This window comes from Lolium rigidum, chromosome 6 (genome assembly GCF_022539505.1).
Source record: "Lolium rigidum isolate FL_2022 chromosome 6, APGP_CSIRO_Lrig_0.1, whole genome shotgun sequence".
In the NCBI taxonomy this organism is placed as follows: Eukaryota; Viridiplantae; Streptophyta; class Magnoliopsida; order Poales; family Poaceae; genus Lolium; species Lolium rigidum.
In genome coordinates, this window is record NC_061513.1 from 68155934 (window position 1) to 68175325 (window position 19392).

The 19392-nt window shown below is 46.8% G+C and overlaps 1 protein-coding gene across 1 annotated transcript; it reads right to left on the reverse strand.

Moving 5' to 3' along the window:
* Positions 1-2598: 2598 nt before the first annotated feature.
* On the reverse strand, positions 2599-5900 carry LOC124667978 (ethylene-responsive transcription factor ABR1-like). Its single transcript, XM_047205192.1, has 2 exons — positions 5561-5900; positions 2599-3556 (listed from the first exon to the last, which is right to left on the reverse strand). The coding sequence occupies exons 1-2, from the start codon at positions 5898-5900 to the stop codon at positions 2694-2696; spliced, it is 1203 nt and encodes a 400-aa protein (XP_047061148.1). The 3' UTR covers positions 2599-2693.
* Between the last annotated feature and the right edge of the window lie 13492 nt (positions 5901-19392).

Consider the following 19392-nt stretch of genomic DNA (forward strand, 5'->3'; position numbering starts at 1 on the left):
GTGGACGTCGTCTTCATCAACAACCGAACGTGTGACCGAGTACGGAGGTGCTGCCCGTTCGTGGCGCCGGAACCGATCGTGATCAAGATCTTCTACGCGCTTTTGCAAGCGGCAAGTGATCGTCTACCGCAGCAATAAGAGCCTACTCTTATAGGCTTTGGAATCTCTTCAAGGGTTAGTCTTGATCATCCCCTCGTTGCTACCGTCTTCTAGATTGCATCTTGGCTTGGATTGCGTGTTCGCGATAGGAAAATTTTTGTTTTCTATGCTACGTTATCCTACACATTGTACATGTCCTTAAACACGAGCAAAAATTATAGAACGCGATCACTTGTGACGCCCTTTCAAGGGATGAATACCGTAGTCCTTAGATATACTAAGATCTACTTTGTATGTTCATAAGTCCTTGTTATGAAACGGAGGGAGTGGAACTGTTGTCACCCAAGTTTCACGTGTTCAGTGGCACAATCAGATCAAGCAAAGATTGAATTTGTATGCATATCCATCCATTTTTAGCTCAAAGAACTTCGAGAATAACTGGAGTAAATCCTTCCCAAATGTATCTATTTTATCAAAGTCACTAGAAATTTTATTCTTTTGGTTGTAGGATTACACAAATCTCATCCGAATGTTGAACTTTATAGAAATTTGTGGAGTGTGACCGTTCCCAGATGGTACCATGAAACCCCAGCCAAACAATTTCTTCACCGACGGCGCGATGATGATTTTTAGTTTTAAACTACACATGTGGTGGATCACCATTGGGGTATGGCCTGGATTGCAAATTTATGGAGCCCAATTGTATCCGCGATGGTGCCACGGACCCCCTGCCGAACGATGTCTTCACCGATGGTGCCATGGCGATTTTAAATTTTGAACTTCACACGTGGCGGAGCACCATTGGGGTGTGGCCTCGATTGCAAATCTATGGAGCCCAACTATTTCCGCAATGTTGCCATGGACCCCAGCCTAACGATTTCTTCACCAACGATGCGATGGTAATTTTGAATTTCAAAATTCACACGTGGCGGATCACCATTGGGTTGTGCCCTTATTGCAAATTTATGGAGCGTAAACGTTCCTGCAATGGTGCCAAGAAACCCCAACCGAACGATTTCTTCACCAACGGTGTGGTGGTGATTTTGAATTTCAAATTTCACAGATGGCGGATTGCCATTGGGCTATACCATGTTATTGATGAAGTATAAATGTTCCTGCGACGGTGCCACGAAACCCAGTCGAACGATCACAATTGGGCTATGCCCTATATTGCAAATCTATGGAGTGTAAACGTTCCCGCGATGGTGCCACGAAACCCCAACCGAACGATTTCTTCACCAACGGTGCGATGGTGATTTGGAATTTCGAACTTCACACGTGGCGGATCACCATTGGGTTGTCGCCATGTATTGCAAATTTGTGGAGCGTAAATGTTCGCACGACGGTGCCATGGAATCCTAGCCAAACGATTTATTCACGGTCGGTGCGATGTTGATTTTGAATATCAAACTTCACACGTGTCGGATCACCATTGGGTTGTCGCCATGTATTGCAAATTTATGGAGCGTAAACGTTCCTGCGACAGTGCCATGGAACCCCAGCCAAACGATTTATTCACCGACGGTGAATGCTGATTTTGAATTTCAAACTTCACACGTGGCAGATCACCATTGGGTTGTCGCCATGTATTGCAAATTTATGGAGCCCAACCGTTACCGCCATGGTGTCTCGGACCCCCAGCCGAACGATTTCTTCGCCGACGGTGCGATGGATATTTTGAATTTTATACGTGGCGGATCACCATTCGATTGTCGCCATGTATTGCAAATTTATGCAGCGTAAACGTTCCCGCGACGGTGCCATGAAATCCTAGCCGAACGATTTATTCACCGACGGTGTAATGGTGAATTTGAATTTCAAACTTCACACGTGGTAAATCACCATTGGGTTGTCGCTATGTGTTGCAAATTTATGGAGCGTAAACGTTCCCGCGACGGTGCCATGGAATCCCAGCCGAAGGATTTATGCACCGACGGTGCGATGTTGGTTTTGAATTTCAAACTTCACACGTGGCGAATCACCATTGAGGTTTGCCCCGAATTGCCACGCCCTATTAGAGTCCTTATTTTCTTTGTGAGTTGACACTAGAGTCGGATTTCAAATGAACAATGAAAGCAGTAATTTTTATTTGTAGACAAAATAACACTACTGCGAGTTATCACATCTGAAACAATGGCACTCAAACACAAGCGAAAATTGTAGAATGCGATCGGTTGTTTCGCCTGACGATGGGATGAATACCATAGTTCTTAGATGGGATGAATACCATAGTTCCTCGGTTCGACATTATTTTACCTAAAAGAACTTTGAGAATAACCGGAGTAAATCCTTCCCAAATATATCTATCTATCAAAGTTCAAACTCCCATCCTCGAGCATCAAGCCATGCCATCATCTTCCTTCCTAGACATGCTTGCTCTTCCATCCTTGTTGCAGTAACCGAACTAAAATAAAATAAGGGGATGGCTGACCCCACGCTAGCCAAACTAATGAACGAACGAACAAAATGAGAGCAGATCGCTGTCAATCGACGACATCCTTCTCGAACTCCACCTGCTGCTGCAGCGCCCATCTCCATCCGCGTCCGTACACACCTTCTTATTCTTCCAGAACGGCGCAGGATCTCCGATTACACTATTGGTTGTTGTTGTGCGGCGGCTGGTGATGTTGGTGGTGCTGGCTGGAGTCGGACCAGGAGGCCGCCGTCCCCGAGTAGGAGGCCAGCGCGCTCTGCCAGTCCCAGTCCGCCGTCGCCGCCGCCGCGTCGCTCTGCTGCTGCTGCTGGTGCGGGTCGTAGTAGTGGCCCGGAGCAGAGGAGGCGGAGGAGGAGGAGGAGGGCACGGTGGCGACGGAGACGGTGGAGGGCGGGAAGGAGTAGTAGGAGCCGAGGAAGCCGCTTGGGGAGCCGCCAACGCCGCCGCCGTAGGAGCTGCTGATGACTCCGCCGCCGCCGCCGTAGGAGCTGCTCATGGCGCCGCCACCCCCGCCGCCGTAGAACGGGAGGAGGGCGGTGGCTTGGTTGTTGGCGGCTGCGGCGTCCCTGGACCCCTGCAGGAGCATCTGGTAGCGCAGGTACTCCGATGCCTGGGTTGCACCGGCGCCGTACACGGCCGGGGAGGCTGACGACGCTGCCGCGATCGGCGCCTGGGTCGGTGCAGCGGTGACGGCGGCGGCGGCCGGGTGGAGGCGCGCGTCCTCGGGGAAGTTGAGCTTGGCGCGGCTGCCGCGGAAGCGCAGCGCGGCGTCGTCGTAGGCGCGCGCGGCCGCCTCGGCGGTCTCGAAGGTGCCGAGCCAGACGCGGGCCGCCTTGTGCGGGTCCCGGATCTCCGCCGCCCACTTGCCCCACGGCCGCTGCCGCACCCCGCGGTAGCGCCGGCGCGGCGCCTCGGACGCCTCCGCGTTGGTCGCCGCCGCCGTCGCCGTCGCCGGGGAGGTGGGGTTCTGGTGCTGGTCGCCCATGGTCGTCGCGCTCTGGGTGTCAGAGCTGTGGTCCGAGCCTGCGCACGCACGGACACGGGGTATATATAGTCAGTTACCAGTTTCGACACGAGGAAAGAGCAAAAGCGGAAGGAAAAGCGATTCAACTTGAACACTTGCTCCCGTATTCGCACTGACTATACACATGCATGAATGTGAACGAGAATGCGTTTTCGCAAAGTTGCAAGGTGTTAAATAAAACGCGTCAGTCACCCCGAGGAGGAGTTAATTTTTCGAATGAACTGGAAAGCGGTACTGCCAGTAGAAAAAACATCCAAAAAAGAAATGATTGACAGCAAATCCCATACTAAGTGACAAGAAAACAAAAAAACGGGCCGCAGAGTGATAAGCACCAGCTCATGATCTGCACAGCTTTTTCGTCACCAAAGAGGAATGCAATGAAGGAGAGATCCTGGCCTTTTCCTGGGAAATAAATAAAGCGAAGATTTCCAGCGTATCTTTCTCGGTATACTTTGGGCACCACGTACGTATCTTGCCAGAGTATCTACAAGATGAAGGGGTTTATACGGAAAATGCTCCTTAGCTGTATCTTTGTTGCGTTGCAGTGGTACAGTGAATTCCGGTCAAAGACTTTTGTACTAAGGTGGTGGCGTACAACTGTGAGGCAGCTCAGCTATACATACCTGCGCTGCATGCGCGACAGGGGACTAGAGATAGAGTTTGTTTCATCTTTATGTGTCAGCTATGTCAGGTCCTTGCGCCTCGGTTCCGTCCAACGTTTTGATTTTCTGCTACATGACATTCGTACCTACGACTCGTTTGTTGGCCACGCCTTGGCCTTCTTCTTCCTTCTTTGTTTATCTTTTTTTTTTTTAACACGCTTTATGCCTAGGACGCTGCACTGGCGAAAACACGTACGTGTTCCCTCCCTGGTTCCTTATACGACACAAAATATGTATATTTTTTCTACAAATTTAACTTTTTTTGCGAAATAATGCCTTAAGGCATATGCCTCAACATACCGCCCCATTGGTCCACGTAGGTTCAGATATCCTAAAGCTGAAAAAGTAATACTAGCCTTAAAAGTGAAGTTGTAGCATGAAGAGGTGACCATTTCTCCACAAGAGGAAGGCAAGAAAGAGAGGGTAAAGAGAGAGAGAAAAGGAGGCAAGAGAGATGGTCTTGTGTACTTTGTTGAGTTCATCAATAATTGTTAGCTTTAGATGTACAAATAATTAGCTATAGCTTCATCTATCCATGCCTAGGTGGTTGTACTGGAGCGACACAAACATACCGCTTTCATTGGTGCCCTTATCTAATAAATTGTTTAGACCGTTTAGTTTGGTAAGAACTACTAGTATGAAGTCGTAATAGTGTAGGTCGGTGTCAAGCATCTTCGGCGCAGAAGCAAGCTCGGCGTCGTAAGGTCTCGCACCTAAGGTAGGTCGGCGCCGCAACACTTGGGTGTCGTACCACTTAAAAATCGTGTGTCAAGTTTAACCGGCACCGACCTACATAAATTCGGTTCCTTTTTCGTTGCCGTCAAACCTAGGGGCCTCATTCTAAAATGGTAGTTTCGTCGCTGAAGAGACAAGCTAGTAGTTTTGCCAACGGGTCAGATTTGTTAAAATATACAAAAAAAAAAAGTTGAATAGAATATAAATGTTGTACTGCTATGCTACCGGAAAGGCATTCACCTGTTGTATATGACTCGATCAGAATTAGAGGCGTGGACGTCTTAGTTTCAGTTTTAGTTTCTGGGCGTGGAATGAACTTGTTGTGCAGCGATGCAGGCATTTCATCTCACAAGCTTAGCAGATTGTCAGTGCACATCTGAATCTAAACCTATCACATGATGATTAGGTTAGCTGAAACATGTTGCCCAGTCTCGCCACGTTTCGAGATGGAGTACCACGCAAGAATACCAAACGGGCAAAAAAAGAAAGAAGAGCACGCGGAAGCTGGGTGGAGCAATATCAAATGCAAGCAAAGCAAAGGCAAAAGCAGAGCATGCAAAGCTCTGCTCGAGCAAGCAACTACGGCATGCGTGTGTTGACTGTTACCTGCGAGCTCTGACGATGGCGCGCCCGGGTAGCTCCCCAGCTCGTGCACGTACCCGCCGCCGCCGCCGCGCATTGCCTGCTCCTCCAGGCCCATGCCGGCCGACGACGTCGTCGCCGGTGCCGCCCACTGGTACGCCTCCGCCGCCCAGGGGTCGTCTTCCGCGACGACCCGCGACAGCGCCGACACCATGGTCGACATCTCCTGCGCCTGGTAGTACCCGGACATGAGCTCCGCCATTGTCATTGCCGCCGCTGCTTCGGTGCTTCCGTCGCCGCCGCCCTTCGCCGCCCGGCCGCCGCTGCCGCGCGGTCTGCGTTGGTCCGCCAGCTCGCAGCACATCAACGTCGCATGCAGCCCTCTCTCTAGCTCCTCTAGGCGCGCAGGAAACAGTAGCTTTTCCAAATGGCAGAGCGGAGTCGTCGTAGAGGTTGCCGCTCGGGAGAGATATCTGGCTATCTATCTACCTCATTCAATTTCTGTTCAACCCTTCGAACATTTCCGAGCAGGACCGAGGCAGATATATAGCGCTAGTGGGCGGTGCTCCCGTGCGTGCAAGCTAATAATCGCTAATAAAGGAAAAAACGTGATGAAATACTAGCCGTCTTGAAAGATTCGTTTCAAACGGGGCCTCATGCTCTGACATGGCCTCTCCTCTCCTCTCATCGCCAATAAAGGACGCTACAGTGCAGCTTCCTCCGTACGAACCGACCCTAAAACATACATGCCAGTTTTACCTGTGGATTATATTAAACAAACGGAGGTAATTCTCCGTAGCTTCCAGTACGCAGTAGCACCTAGCACGTACGCTTCGTTGATCCCAGTCAAATTGATCCCCGGTGTGAACGCGCCGACCTGTACGGCCCTGAAATGCGCATGATCGGCCACCGCGCAATGTACACGATCGAGCACACCAATCCGTATGTCGGCAGTATTGGATCCATCCGATCATCCGTGTCGCAGGATGAGGTGCCTAATTAACGAATTACCGCCATGCATCTCAGGCTGGGTTTAATTATGATTATTCCTTCACTTCCGGTGACGATCGCTTTCGCCGACATGGCGTTCGATCGGGCCAAAAGCCGTCTCGCATACGTACGTGGTTCACGCACCGGATCGCACCGGGGAAAAAAAAACAGAGCAAGTTGACCCGGTCAGCTCCCGCGTCCAACCCAATTAATCCGTTCGTTTCCGTCAAAAAATAATAATAATCCGTCCTGGTTTTGATCATTTCCTCGAGCAATTTTCAGGTGGACGAACTACTAGTAGTAGTGCAACTCCTTTTCTTGAGGATTGTTTCGTTGAATTGCCATTGACGAGCTAGTGACCGGACTGCTTCCCCAGGCAGGATAACGGGATAGATATGCTCGGAGATGTTGGATAAGCCAGCCAGCCGCCGGACGGTCAATGTTTGATTAGGGTGATCATCGTGTTGCTCTCGCCTTGACTCTTTCGCTGGATATTAGGCGTGCTTCGGAACATGGTCTTCTCAGTAGTGCTCCATTTTGATGGGGTCTACGGTTTCGTGAGGAATTATCCATTTTTTTCTCCAAGGGTAATTAATGGCGGTATATGCGTGGATACGCTGGGTACCATAGAATTTTTACTACTCCCTCCATTTCAATGCGTAGTACTAGTACATGCGTTGACAACATGCATGCATCCGAAGACATTTTGTAAAATTCTTGATTAGGTCTTCCCTTTAAGCGCATGAAGAAGAAGTGTGTATGATTGAAATTTCAGTTTTCTATATCATTGAGGGAATCAAAGAAAAGTTGGCTCTTTGAATGCTTAAGTATAATATTGCATACTACTAATATAAATTATAAAGTGATTGACATCTGATTATCCAATTTTTAAAACTTTGAACATTATTTCCCTGCCGCACCGAGTCCTCGCGGAGGAGCGGTGCGGGTGGCTCATGAGCATGTATACGTCGGTGTCGTTAGAGCATTTGACAAAAGGTCGTCAGACTGCAAGATCACACCTGGGTGGCACCTAAACCCTAATAGGTAGCAAGCGCGTGTGGGCTATCGCCTACGATTGTCGTAAGTTGAGACCGGAGGAGCTGAAGCGTCCCCAGTCAGCTGGAACTCACCGGAGTGGGATCGTGTGCTCGCGCGAGCTTTAGTGACGCAACTTTTTCTCCAAGGAGTTGGACATGCGTTTCAGCGCTTGGGCGACCAAGATCTCTATGTTCGTCTGTAGGAGGAGCGTTCGCCGCAGATCCCGGCGAACCTACGTCTCCCTGATCCCTATCGGCACCGAAGCCAACCATCATCCGCAACTAGAGTTCATCATGCTAGAGTAGATCTAGCATTAGATTTACAGTTTTGCTATATCTCAGTCAATTGAGATTTTCTTAAGTCTAAGTCATTTACAAAAAAATGCTTGAGTTGTACTTTTCTGTTAAAACAGTACGATTGCACTTTTCTGCTAGAAATGTGCAACTGGACTGAGTTGATTTTTTCTTTGAATTGCAGTTGCACTTTTTTGAGGTAACTGAGACTTAAGAAAGACATAGACACACCCGTAGATTTATATGCTTAAGTACAGTGGGATGTTTTTAGTTTAGTTTCGTACTGTGTGTTATGTTTTCAGTTTAAAATTTCGGACAATGTTCGGTGTAAAATATTTCTAGGTTTATAAACCTATATTGGAAAGTTTACGCAAAAAGAAATATTAGACTGAAACTGCGGACCAAAGTTAGCGGCGCCCTTGGGTTCAGGGGCGGACACCGGGCGAACATATGTCCAGGAACCCCTGATCAGACACATCGAGGACAATTTTAGAGAACACTTGGAGATTCTCCAAGTACCCGTCGATCGATTGTCACAGTCAGCAAGATAACATCTGATGCTCGCCTGCTAGTAGTACAAGCTCACAACTAGCCAAGTTGGCGCACCACCAAGCAGATGATAATCAGCAACTGATAAGCTCTAAACCAAAAAAACGGCGGATGCCGCATGGACCACGGTTTGCTCATAAGACACATGCCATTTTCCGGCGACGTACGGCACTCTCCGATGCAGAGAACCATGGCTCTACGGACGGACAGCGACGGCGCTCCCGCTCGTCGCGTGCGGCGCGACGAGCGTCGTCCACGTCCACCGCCGATGCGCTCGGTTGGGTTGGGGCCGGCGACGTACGTACGTGGAGGCCCCCGCCGCCGTCGGTAAGGTTTGGTCCAGATCCCTAATCAATCCTGGGGCCCCTCCGACGGAAGTCGGCTGCCCGCCTTTAAAACTTCGTGCTCTATCCACTGCCGCCGCGAACCGCCGGTCGCCGTCGCGCCGTGGCACGGGCGACGCTCGCGCTCCGGACGCCTGGGCTCGTCGGTTTTGTTCTGGAAGATTCTTTGCTTCGTTCGCGAGGCCAAGGTCGAGTAACTGGACTCTGGAATCAACCACTAGACAGATCGGTTAAAAATTAAAAGAGTCTGGAAGCATATTCTTCCACTCAGTGTAATACTAACATTTTTACCCTGCAAAAAAAGTTATAATACTACCTCTGACCCGCTTTAATCGATGCGGACGCTACATTATGTACGTACATGCGCTGAACTCAGTCCGCGTCGATTAAAAGCGAACGGAGGAAGTAACATTTTTAGCTGTGTCCCCGGATCGTTTCTCGAAGGGATTTAGGACGCGTCGGACGTTTGCCTTCTAGCGTGGCTCCTAAAGTCTATTTTTATTCCGCGCGCTTAAATACGGTGTCCGATGCTCCGAGCCCATCACGGTGCGCAGGGAACGCTGGACATAACAAAAACTCGCATCGCGAGTGGAGAGCTAGCATCGCCAGCCACATAGGGTTGTCGTGCCCCATCGCCTACCTCTGGCCAACTCAATTTAATTTCCGCGCAGCGACGTTGCAGTTTTCCCACACGTGCAGCGAGACGTCTCGTCGCGCCTTGTCCCGTGTGCCAGCGTTAATGCGCGCCACCGCTTCCTCGCATGTCTCCGGCGTATAAAGCAGGTGCTCGCTCATCGCCGTCTCACACAACCCTAGCCGCCGCAACCCAACTTTCTCCACACGTGCTCCATGGCGGGTTCAATTGGCCGCGGTCGCGTCCATGGTAGGGGCAGGGAAAGTCATGTTGCACGCTCGTCATCGCCTAAGGAAGAGGACTGCCTCTGCAACAAGTACTTCGAGTTTGTCGTCTTCATCAACGAGGATCCTTTCGGTAAGAATAAGCTCCCGGACGCATTCGTCGAATTTCTCGCTGGCGAGCCGGCAGCGGTGACCCTGCGGGAAGCATGTTGCGACTTCTGCCGATGGACCGTGGAGGTCTTATTCGATGGGGAAAGCAAGATGTACCTCCACAGCGCTGGAAGAAGTTCACCCGCGACCACGACGTCGAGGTCGACTGCTTGGTGAACTTCTTCTACGAAGGCGACGGCGAGATGAGCGTCAAGGTGTATGATAAAGAATCTTGACGTATCCACTACCACATCGACTCGAGCGACGACAACGACCACGATAACATCGAAGAAGAGTAGGGCCCTATCTTGGTGTTTTCCAACATTTTTGTATTTTTCTTCATCGTTCCGTTTTAATTCTTTTTTCATATCAAAGTGACGAAGAATCTTTAAAATTATAAATAAAACATTAATTTTAAATCAAATTTGTTTGAGGTCAGGTATAGAAACGCGGCTGAAGAGACACCCAAAACGCGGCACCAAGATGCGGCGTGGCCCAAACAACCTATCTGACGCTTTAACCGGACGTGGAGATGCTTCTTGTGAGTCACGACAACTGAGGGTGTGTTTGGTAGCCCGGGGCTACTCAGAAATTCTCCTCCCAACCAAGATTTTGAGGACATCCTCTGTTTGTTAGCTCGGCTCTTCCCACCTCCACCCTGCTGAGCGGATACGAAAAAGGGGTCAGCGCCCTGCCGAGCAGCGAAGGCCGAATCGAGCTTCGCTGCTGAGCTCGGACGAGTCCGCCCCGAAAAGAGAGAGCCCGCGCTCCCGAAAATATCTCCGCGCGTCCCCGCTGAGAGGGTAGACCCCAACTCCCGTCACCCCCTGCCCCTTTCCCCACGAGCCCAGTATCCAGGCCTCATCCCCGAAAAATCGCCCTCCGTCCGCCGCCAAGGTCGCCGCCTCCCCCGGCTCGCTCGCCTCCCCTGCCTCCCCCGGCTCGCTCGCCTCCCCCGCGTCCCCGGCTCGCTCGCCTCCCCCGCGTCCCCGGCTAGCTCGCCTCCCCTCCCTCCAGTCGCTCCTCTCCCGTTGCACAGGAGAACCAGATCGAGCCCGGCATGGAGAGGGCGAGGTCGACCTCCCCGTCCGTGTCTGGCGGTTGAACCGGCCTCCATCTTCCCTGCGACGGCCTTGAGGTCCTCCACTTCCGGCCGTCGTCAAACCTAGCAGCAGCACATCTCAGCCCAGAACAAGATCCGTCGATCTGCACATCTCCGACCTGAAATTCTCCAACCTGAACGTTCCTGGCCGGATCTGCACGTGCTCTCAAGGTAGTAGCAAATCCTGCTCGTTTTTGAGTAGCAAACATGTGCAGGATCATAATAAGGATGCAGAATTTCTGAACACACCGATTGTAAACTATGAATATATGGAAGCTTGCTTTGCTGATAAGTTAGCCACGGGTAAGTTTGCAATGGGGTCTAATGAGCCTTTGGGGAAACCCATTCAGGTAGAGTGTCCAGAAAATACTATTGATTTGGAGAGCGGTGCAATAAACGGAGAAGGGTTTGGGGAAGCTCAAGCCGCATTTGGCATTGGTGGTGAAGGTACGGATGCAACTACTCCTTCACCTTCTTCTGGCTCAAATAAGAAGAGAAAGAGGGCTTCTATTTTGAGTGATGAAGATTCAACTCAGGTTAGCAACATGTCTGATGCATTGCGTGTTGTGGCTGGTGCTATCAATAACACTTGCCATGCCGAAACACACCCGGATTTGTGCAAAACTATTATGGACCTTCCAGATTTTGAAATGGATCAAAAGTTGGCTGTTTTAGATTATTTGACAGAGCATAAGGGTAAAGGTCTAAATTTCATGAAAATGGAAGTTGAAGTCCGTCAAGCCGCATTCAAGCGTATCATTGCAAAGAATCCTGATCTTGTCTGACTTGGTGTAGCTTGATGCAATATTTCTTTTGTAATGCTGGGACCTATTTGACCATGTATTATGCTTGGATCTTGTCTGACTTTGTAATATTGATCGCTGGATGATGAATTATCTTTTATGTGGATTCGATGTTATGTGTGTATGTACCATGGAGTCCATATGTATGTATTTGTGGAAAATCTATTCCATTTGGTGGTAGTCTCACCAACTTAAGGAGAAGGTAACCACATCATGTCTCAAACAGTCTACCAAACAACATCCCAGGCAAACATATCTCAATAGACACAGGCTAACAAACAACATCTCTGCTTAACATATCTCAGCTGACCCGGGCTACCAAACACATGACAATTTCTCAGCTCAACTCAGCTAAGGTTAGCTTGTATGAGGAGAGATGGAGAATCTGAGTAGCCCCGGGCTACCAAACACACCCTGAGTGTCACAGTGATCAGTGTCTTCGGTGGGGCCCGTCGCGCTCATGTTGCATGCAACTTGCCAACTGGACTAGTTGACTCTTTCAAAAAACAAAAAGAAACTGGTCAGTTTGACAGCCGACGGCGAATTACAGTCTACCGATGCCGAACGTCTGGTAACGCGAGCGGTCAGAAGTTCAGAACAATTACTACTGGCAATTGGCAAGGTGACGGTGACGGGTGATTGGGAATTTAGCGGCTGCGTCGGCCCGTGTCCATCGCTGTTTGGCTAGCTTTGGCGAAACAATGCTTTATTCTTTCCTTTTTTCAGATCAAGAACGCTTTATTCTATCATGGTTGCTAAGCCAGTTGAGAAGTGGAGTTATGTTACGTGTACATATGGCTATTTTTTTTCCCTAAAAGCCTCCTTTGATTCACGGATAGAAAAGGAGTGAATAATTTAGAATGCGTAGGATTGGAATGTCATGTTTAGTATGTGAATTTTTTTTTTGAAACTTTCTATGGTTCAAAGAAAATCATGTAGGAACCTTGCAGGATTTGGATCATTACGCATTCAGCTATTTGCTACGAGGGAAATTTGATTCACGGGAATTACAAATCATTTAGAATTCCTACAGAGAATTTGTTTGCGCTCTCATTTGGATCGATGATTTTTTTTTCCACGGAGCGACGATTCCTGCAGTGATCAAAATTGTCGCTCCAACCTCTTTCTGCAGTTCCGTTGCTTTTCTTGTGCAATGGAACACTGCATGGATCCAAAATCCTGTAGGATTGAATAGGACATACAATTTTGATCATGCGTTTTTCCCTTCCTATATTCGAAAAATCGTGCAACTCAAAGCAGTGGTAAATTTGTTTGCGCTTTGTTTACATCAACAACTTTTTATAGTTCCTTTGCTTTTCCTCTACAGTTAAATGCTCTATGGATCCAAAATCGTATATGAATTGAAGATGAGGTACCTTTCTAATATGTGTTTTTCCTATTCATGTGTTCTAAGAATCTTACGGATCAAAGGACTGGTGAACTGCCTTTTCATAAGGTCTAACCTAATATTTGTTTCCTATAAAATTTAAAATTTAATATTTTTATGGAATTATTTCCTATAGGATATGATCCTATAAGTCAAAGGGCTTCCATAGTAAAATCCTAAGAATCATATGTGCCCTAAGATTAGTTGGTTGTTGATGCGACGCTTTCCCTAAGATTAGCGGGCATTTGCAACTTTTAAGTTTACAAACAGGCAATTGTAACAAATGGAATAAGTACTCTAGTACCTTTCATAATTTTTGAAGCTGCAAACTTAATTCTCATGAAAATAATAAGATCAAGACTCTGCCGAAAAAATGTAAAAGATGTTAAGCATTAGAATTGAACAATTCAACTAAGTGCAATGAAAACTCGGAGGTTATCATATTGGAATAACACCTCAGATTTTCTTCACCATCAGGCCATGACGCCATGTACAACGCGCAAGTGCTAGTTTGGGCGCTTTAGAAATAAAAGATATGAACATTATAATACTAGCGTCTGTGCAAGAGCCCCTAGGTCCAACACTAATTACAGGGCGTAGCATCTTACGGGGTCATTCGACGCTTGTGCAAGAATCATGGAGCCCAGCGACTAGTTTAGCATCAACGCAAGGTAGAAACCTGGGCTCGACAGGGGAGTGGGCCTAACGGTCAGGAAAAAAAGGATCCTAGTGTGTTTGCCATTGGCGCCCCGCAAGACAAGGAGGAAACCTTGTTGCATGCCCCTCCCTTTGTCGAGCGGGTTTTGTCTGGCAATGGCAAGGGCTTCATTGGTGCTACGGTGCTACCCTAGGGGAGCATCTTTTTCGGTAGATTCCTTTTTTTCATTTTCCCATCTGCCTAGAATTGACTTTCCTTTTTTTTCTTCTCCTTTTTTTTGTATCATTATGTGTGCCCTAGTATGGAACCTTCTATAGGGACTAGTGATGAGTGGAGACAAATGTAATGCCCTCGTCCAAATTTTCAGTTTTCATCCACGAATGTGTCCCATGATTGTCATGTGTTTTGTGCCTCCAAATCGACTTATTTTCCCCAAACAAGTATCTGAACTACTGTAACTACATTCTTCCACGAACATCTTCCTTGGCTAACACATCTTCCTCCGGATACGCAAACAGTAGGGACATGATACGGTGCAACGAAGGTGGCAGAACAGGCCAAAACAGAACCCAAAGGATAATGATTTCTTCCATGGAAGATTTGATCTCCCCAGCCGGCCTGCTGCAGCACTCCTGCGGTGACAACTGATGGCGAGGACGTAGGGGGAGCTAAAGGCGTAGGATCAAAGTGACTTGCCCATCATCATCATCAGAATTGGATATCTCAATGATTGATTCCGATCGAGGGTCGCTCCGCGGAATCATGCGGAAACGTTCCCTTTCCTGCTTATCCGAGGAATCGATCGAGCCGATCTGCCGATGATGATGCGGATCAGAGATCACATCAGATCACACATGGCGTGGATGAGATCTCGATCGGCGAGCATCTACTACGTACGTCCTCCACCACGAGGATTAGCCATTAGTGGATCACTAGGAATGCCCTGCGATGGATAAAGATAGCAAATGGGAGACGATCAAGGGGCCTACGCATTCGCGTCCTGGGGATCTATCAGTTTTGGCCACTTACGGATGGTACCTACTGATCACTGTCGATCGATCTACTGACTACTGGTCCTTTGCGATCGATGCGGCAGTTGCGGCGCACACATTCTTCTCGTGCGAGATCAATCGATGTGTTTGCACAGATTTGCTCGCGACCAACTGGGCTAAACATCCCACCTAATGACCTAACTGTAGCGATCCTAACCAGATCTCCTGGCCGTTTTTTTCTTCCGAGGATTGAGATCCAAGCGATGGGGGCGATCGAGGCACGCGAATGTTTTAATCAGGATGGTCCCTCTGCCTTGGCTATATGTGAGAGATGATGCTTCTAGTACTTCTTTTCTCGCTTTGCTTGGAGTACAACGGGGAAGTGGTCGCTACCGGGGAGGCGGGGTCGGACGGCGACGTACGGTCAAAAGACACCCTCCTCCGATCAACGCGACGGCGAACAGTGATGCAGATCTTACAGCTGCCTGACGAGGAACGCGTGCTAGATGAGGTCGACGTTTGTGCTCCTCCCGCGCGCCGCCCTATCTCAGCAGTGATCCGTGGATGGGGTCATGCTCTCGCTCGCACGAGAGAAGCACATGGGGAAGCTGGATTGCGCGGGAAAGAAAATACTCTAGCTTGGTGGAATGTCTGAGATGGCTGGACAGGTGGGAGTAGGACAATCATAGACCACTTCCGATCCTTCCTCTATGTTAATCATCACATGGTGTTCAAATGATTAAATAAAATATGCAAACTTGTCGACTTCCTGTTTGTTTGGTGGCAAAGCCTGAACAGAGACCGGTTGCCATCGCTTCGTTTCACAAGTGACAAATGCGTCACTTTCAGATTGATAGCTACTTGCATTTTGGAGGGTCTCTCTTTTAGTTTGGGCGTGTTTTGGGGGCGTTGTCTATGCTTCTATTCTCACTGAAGCCAAGTTTGAGATCATGGGTACACATAAACCTATTTTCTAAAGCTTACTCCATCCGTTCTGAAATACTCTTTTTTCGATAAAATGAATATATTAATATCGCGTAGTTATCAATTACACACAGTTTCTGCAACAATGCAGTGCTCTAGTGGCAACACGGATGCACACAACCAAAAAAAAAGTAGAATTACGTTAAAAAAAAGTCCCGCTATAGTGACTTATCCTTGTAATAGCAGACCAACTACCACGAAGACAACACCAGAAATCCATCATCTTCAAAAACGACACCTCCAAGAAAGAAACAGTGTGCAAGCACCATCATCGCCCTGATTAATGACCATAGGTGTTCACCCCGGAGAAAATCTGCACTCACAAAACAATACCTTCAACAAGACCATTGCCATGCACCACCAATTAACGCGAGACTTTAGGTTTTAACCCTGCAAGTTTAGACAATGACTTCCTCAAGTGTTGTCGCCCCCAATGGACAATGTCGCTACTCCAAGTCATGAATCACCAAGCCAGAATCTCATCACCACCAAGACTCAATCCTTATTGCTAGTCCTCAGTTCTCGGCTTTCATGCCATTCTGTGCTTCTGACTTCACCGTGGAACTAAGACATGTCCCGTGATGGCAACACACCGCAGAGCTTTGCAACGCTCCCTCTACAACCAAACTGTTAGAAAAAACATGGTAGCGTGCGACCGAAATCCATCCACTCCGGAAAACTCCAAGCATGTCGTTCATTTGGAATTGACCAGCGTAGCCTTCCGACACTCGACAGTATGTCCAAGATCAATGAAGACAAGCGTCAGACAGTTCTTTATCACGGTGTGAGAGGGATCCAAGGACTGCCTCCATTATTTCTAGGCCTAAAATTTGTTCTAAATTAGTCTACATTTTAGCTTTGTAATCAATAACAACACAAAAATGAAGCAATCCTGCTCTTTGTAGCTTTGATTGGTTGAAATAGTATTAATAAATGTATACTAGTTTGTCTGATTTTTTCGAAGATGTAGACTAAATCAGAACGGATGGAGTAGAAAACATTGTGTCTTTAAGTCTTGGAGAAACCATGCTAGTAATATATATCACAAAGAAATTAATCCTTATAAATTTTGGTCCTCAAATTTGACCACTGCAATCGTGTGAATATTACAATGTGAGTATTGTACGGAAGACATCTGCAAATCTTTTTTTGCCATCTTCAGACACTTTTGCATTAGAGCATTTGAACATATTTCTATGTACCGAGCAAGCTACTCTCTCTGGTTTTGCAAAATTTAGATAATGACGGGGTTGAAGTTTTGAACTGCTAAAATACTTCCAAATGTTTAATATACACTTTAAAATTATGTGTGAATTTATCCTAATTTTTTTATTTTATTTACATATTTTAAATAAATATTATTTATTCCAATAAAAATAATAAAAGTTCAAAGTTGTATTTTGAATACCATGCTGATGTTGAAACGGAAACTTTGAACTTTCACACTTATTTGAGTCACATGCGTCTCAAACTATTTTCCTCCAAATAACAGCTCCAACATTATTTTCTTGGAAAATCCTCGGTTCCAAATCGTGCTGTTAATTAACTTCTCTCAGAAGCAGAGGAGGGAAATTTCAACCTAGCTACAGTATCCACAAGCCATTCAAGAAAGGCATGGGAAGCAATCGCCTCGGTAGACGGAAAAAAATCAGTTTGCAGAGGTCAAACAATCTCCTTTGCCGAGGAGCTACTGGTCGGAGGCCTGCAAAGCAGCCACACTGGTCAAACTGTTTGACATTTTCTGTCCCTGATACTTCTACATAAATATGCCAACTAGTATATGGAAATCAAAGTGTACAGAGCAAAGAACATTAGTAAAACATGAAGTGAGAGAACAATTCAAGAGTTTGTTTCCAAAAGACAGAGCAACGGTTTGGTCTGGCCAAACACGTTGCGACCAATGCCCCAAAAAGGAAACACACGAGGCAGTTTGAATGAGGCTTATTATAATACTGCATGGGAGCTGACACTTGCGAAAAATAATAGCTGGTCGAACTCCGAGCCTTTCTGGTCGTCAAACATTCTGCCAAACACACACACATTACAAATCAATACGTTGATCGTAAGGCACCATCAGACAAGAATGTATGGTCGGTTATTGATCTGCGGAGCACCGGTACAGTTGGGATCCGAGAGTTGAAATCTTGGAGGGGCAATTGCCTCAAACTTCAACGGTCCATGCTGATGAATTTGAAGTCCCAAGAATCGGAAATGACAAGTGGTTTGCATGCGCATGCTAGATGCTACAGCGACGCCCCAGTTTTCCTTCGTCTTCTCCATTTTGCATGCATGGCTCACATCTCCTTTTTGACATTTTGCGACTCCTGTTGCTTTGCATGCTCGTCCTATCTACAATTTTATTTTGGTACATTGTGAAATAGCTTGTCAAGCGTGCCAGTGCCTTGTCACTGACACATGCACATGTTTGCTGAGTTCGTACGGGATGACGACTTGCACACAAAGGAACAGAGGCCTCGGGTCAATAGGACTGCTCGAGTGCCCGAGGCAGGCATGGCGCCATGTTCGCGCGTGCCGTGTCATGAATGGCAGGGAAATAGCTTAGATCCTGTTCATATTACAACTTGGGACATGATGCACGATGGTCTCCATTTTCTAGAACTTGTACGATGCACTTGCAAGTTTCTAATTTTCATTCCATGCAAGAAATAGTTTAGTAATGTCGAGTTGTTCTTGTTTACACGCATCTTAATACTTAATTATGTATACTCCTTCTGTTCATTAATATAAGATTTTTTTGCTTCCTCCGATACATAATAAGTGTTGGGTTTAATTCAAATTTAAACTAAATTCTGAAACCTATTTTAGATCAAAAGGGGTAGCTTATTTTGTTAATGCATGTATTTATTTTCTAGACATATTTTGATATGTAGGTTGGTATGTATCTAACTCATTATGAAATATCTTAAAGATCTTAAATTAGTGAACAGAGGGAATACATCTTTGAGCAAGTATAGGTAAACTTAAACAAACTTGCATGCTACTAAGAGACATGCATTTTGGCACGGAAATTTTATTAGTTTTCTTATGTTCCAGAACTGGAAACTATTGCTACAACTTATTTTCAAACAAATGTATAGCCATGCCAATATGACACTACAATTCCAAATATTGGTATTCCACAAGTTTGACCAGTTTAGTCATCCATTCGACACCCAACCCAACAATCATATTTAAAAAGCATGCAATCAAAATTTTGCACATCAGTACCATAAGTACTTTCTCCTTCCTAAATTACTCTATGTTTTATTTTTCGTCATAACCAAACCTTGTAAAGTTTGAGAAAGTAAATATAAGGAGAAACTATTTTTATGCAAAACGACATATGTTATGTAGTCACAATAATTGGATAAAAATACCTTCATTTTTTTCTTTTTTTTCAAAATGGGGAGCCTAGCTCCAGCCTCTTCATCAATTGATGCACACAACCGTAATAAAAATACCTTCTTGCTAAGATAATTGTTACTTAAGAGAAGCATCTCATTATTATTTGTGGCAGGGAAATTTAAAAACATAACTTCTCCACCATAATTATAGGTCAAAAATATCACCCACATTCGACCAAATGCCAAGCAAAGCAAGGTGCGGTCATGGAAGGCCATGTTCAAAGTACGAAAGCGGAACGGTAGACTTGCCCACGAGGTTAACTCAAAACAAACATAGAATTGTGACTTTTTAGTTCAAAAATCC